Source organism: Anneissia japonica, unplaced genomic scaffold, assembly GCF_011630105.1.
Source record: "Anneissia japonica isolate Jap-2015-1 unplaced genomic scaffold, ASM1163010v1 scaffold140589_len3280_cov151, whole genome shotgun sequence".
Classification (NCBI taxonomy): domain Eukaryota; kingdom Metazoa; phylum Echinodermata; class Crinoidea; order Comatulida; family Comatulidae; genus Anneissia; species Anneissia japonica.
Genome location: NW_022705253.1, coordinates 970 through 3,280, shown reverse-complemented (window position 1 = coordinate 3,280; position 2,311 = coordinate 970). Strand labels below are relative to the sequence as shown.

Sequence of the window (2,311 nt, the reverse complement as noted above, 5' to 3'; positions counted from 1 at the left end):
TTTATTTATTTATTTATTTATTTATTTATTTATTTATTTATTTATTTATTTATTTATTCATTCATATTTATTCATATTTATTTATTTATTTATTTATTTATTTATTTATCTATTTATTTGTTTATTTGTTTATTTGTTTGTTTGTTTGTTTTGATATGTATCTCTGATTATGGGCGCTTGTATCTATATATGGAAAAGGCGCGATACGAAATGCATGACCATTACATTTGTTGTATATCGATAATCATAACAAAATTATGTTTATAGTTAGTGGAGCAAACATATCTACCACTGATACTCCTACGAGGCTTACCAACACTACAAATGTTACTGTCACGTCAACTCAAGTGACGACTCAAGGTAAATTCATGGCAAAACATCACTCCTATGTTATAATCCTGACGCAAAAACACACATCAAAATACCGGAGCATTGCAGTCCCCGCTGCTACTTGGAGATTGGATTCAACAATAGTCAAAGCGCAAGCTCGGTGGTTGGTTAATGTTAAGCATCATAACATTATTGAGCACGCAAGGAAGAAAGTAAAAGGCTAGACCTGTAATATTAATTTATATGCAAGGGAAAATGTACTTAAATTATTTATTTATTTACTTATTTATTTATTTTATTTTTTATCTTTCCTTCATATTTATGGTTATTTGATATATTTGTATATTGCTTACAATTTTGTTGTAATCGGAGTTCTATAAATAGGGTGTAGGTCTAAAATACAGTACGGTACTAGTAATACAACGAATTACGGTAAAATGTAGATCAATTCTATTCAGTTAATACTTGTTGACACTCGTTATATACTAATTGGAAATACTGTGGTGAACAATAACAAAATAATTACCTATATTATGCAGCTGGTTGCTTAAGATGTAATCCCTAACCATAGAAAAAAAAAATGTTTGCATGTAGGTACTGGCGCAAACATACATACGACAGATACTACTACGAGGCCTACTAATGGGACTTTCACGTCAACTCAAATGACGACTAAAGGTAAATTTTATTCCTTACGCATCAAGATATCGGTAGAATTGCAGTATTCACTGCTACTTGGGAATCGGATTCAACACCAGTCACTACACTAGTACTAAGTGCAAGTGGTCTATTGTTTATGACACTATAATATGCTAGTCGTGGGCTCGACTCACTCGAATCACTTGCGAATTCTTTTCGCAAGTATTTTGGAACTTACCTACTGAGTATTCAGTACGATATAGGCCTACTTCAGGTAGGGCAAAACACCGCTCCCAACAATGACAATGGAAATTCACTTTAAAAATATCTACTTTAATTGGAATTGAAATTATTGAATTTCTTGTATATTTCCTTAAACATTAAAACATCAATAAGCACAAAGAAAGCAAAAACATATACTTGTAATATTAATTTATATGCAAGGAAATGTATTTAACGACGGGATAATTGTAATGAAATCATATTAATTAATAGACAATTTAAAATAGTAAAAACATATCTATCTAAGCTTACAATTCTTGTTGTAATCGGAGGTCTACAAAAGTGGTGGTTTAAAACACGAGTAATAAGACGAAATACGGTAAAATGTGCATCTGTCCAATAGGCCCCTATTATCCAAAGGAGACAGCCAAAATCGATCTCCCGGACCAACAAATGCGGTCAAAATCGATGAAGGGGAAACATTTTAACGTGACAGATGAATATTAATTAGTTAATTCTAGTTTACACACATTATATAACAATTGGAAATATTGTGGTGAACAATAACGAAATTATTATCCATCTTTTGTAGCCGGTTGCTCAACATGTAAAGTAAACTCTAACCATTACAAAATAATGTTTGTATTGTAGGTGCTGGCGCAAAAATATCTACGACTGATACTACTACGAGGCCTACTAATACGACTAATGGTACTTTCACGTCAACTCAAGTGACGACTCAAAGTAAATTCTGGCAAAACATCACTCCTATCATATATTCCTGTCACAACAACATGTAAAGTAAACTCTAACCATTACAAAATAATGTTTGTATTGTAGGTGCTGGCGCAAATATATCTACGACTGATACTACTACGAGGCCTACTAATACGACTAATGGTACTTTCACGTCAACTCAAGTGACGACTCAAAGTAAATTCTGGCAAAACATCACTCCTATCATATATTCCTGTCACACATCAAAATTATTGAATTTGATGTATATTTCCTTAAGCATCATAACATCACTGAGCACGCAAGGAAGAAAGTATAAGGCTAGACCTGTAATATTAATTTATACGCAAAGGAAAATGTACATTAATTATTTATTTATTTACTT

The 2,311-nt window shown here is 31.9% G+C and overlaps 1 protein-coding gene across 1 annotated transcript; it reads left to right on the top strand.

Annotated features, from left to right (window-relative positions):
* The first annotated feature begins 190 nt into the window (after positions 1 to 190).
* Positions 191 to 2,038, top strand: LOC117105475 (integumentary mucin C.1-like). Its single transcript, XM_033246637.1, has 3 exons — positions 191 to 360; positions 925 to 1,008; positions 1,843 to 2,038. The coding sequence occupies exons 1-3, from the start codon at positions 258 to 260 to the stop codon at positions 1,989 to 1,991; spliced, it is 336 nt and encodes a 111-aa protein (XP_033102528.1). The 5' UTR covers positions 191 to 257; the 3' UTR covers positions 1,992 to 2,038.
* Positions 2,039 to 2,311: the final 273 nt, after the last annotated feature.

Excerpts from the sequence above, each read along its gene's own strand:
- LOC117105475 (XM_033246637.1), top strand. The coding sequence starts at position 258 with ATGTTTATAGTTAGTGGAGCAAACATATCTACCACTGATACTCCTACG. Across the intron at positions 361-924 it reads AACTCAAGTGACGACTCAAG|GTACTGGCGCAAACATACAT; the intron begins GTAAATTCATGG and ends GTTTGCATGTAG. Across the intron at positions 1,009-1,842 it reads AACTCAAATGACGACTAAAG|GTGCTGGCGCAAAAATATCT; the intron begins GTAAATTTTATT and ends TTTGTATTGTAG.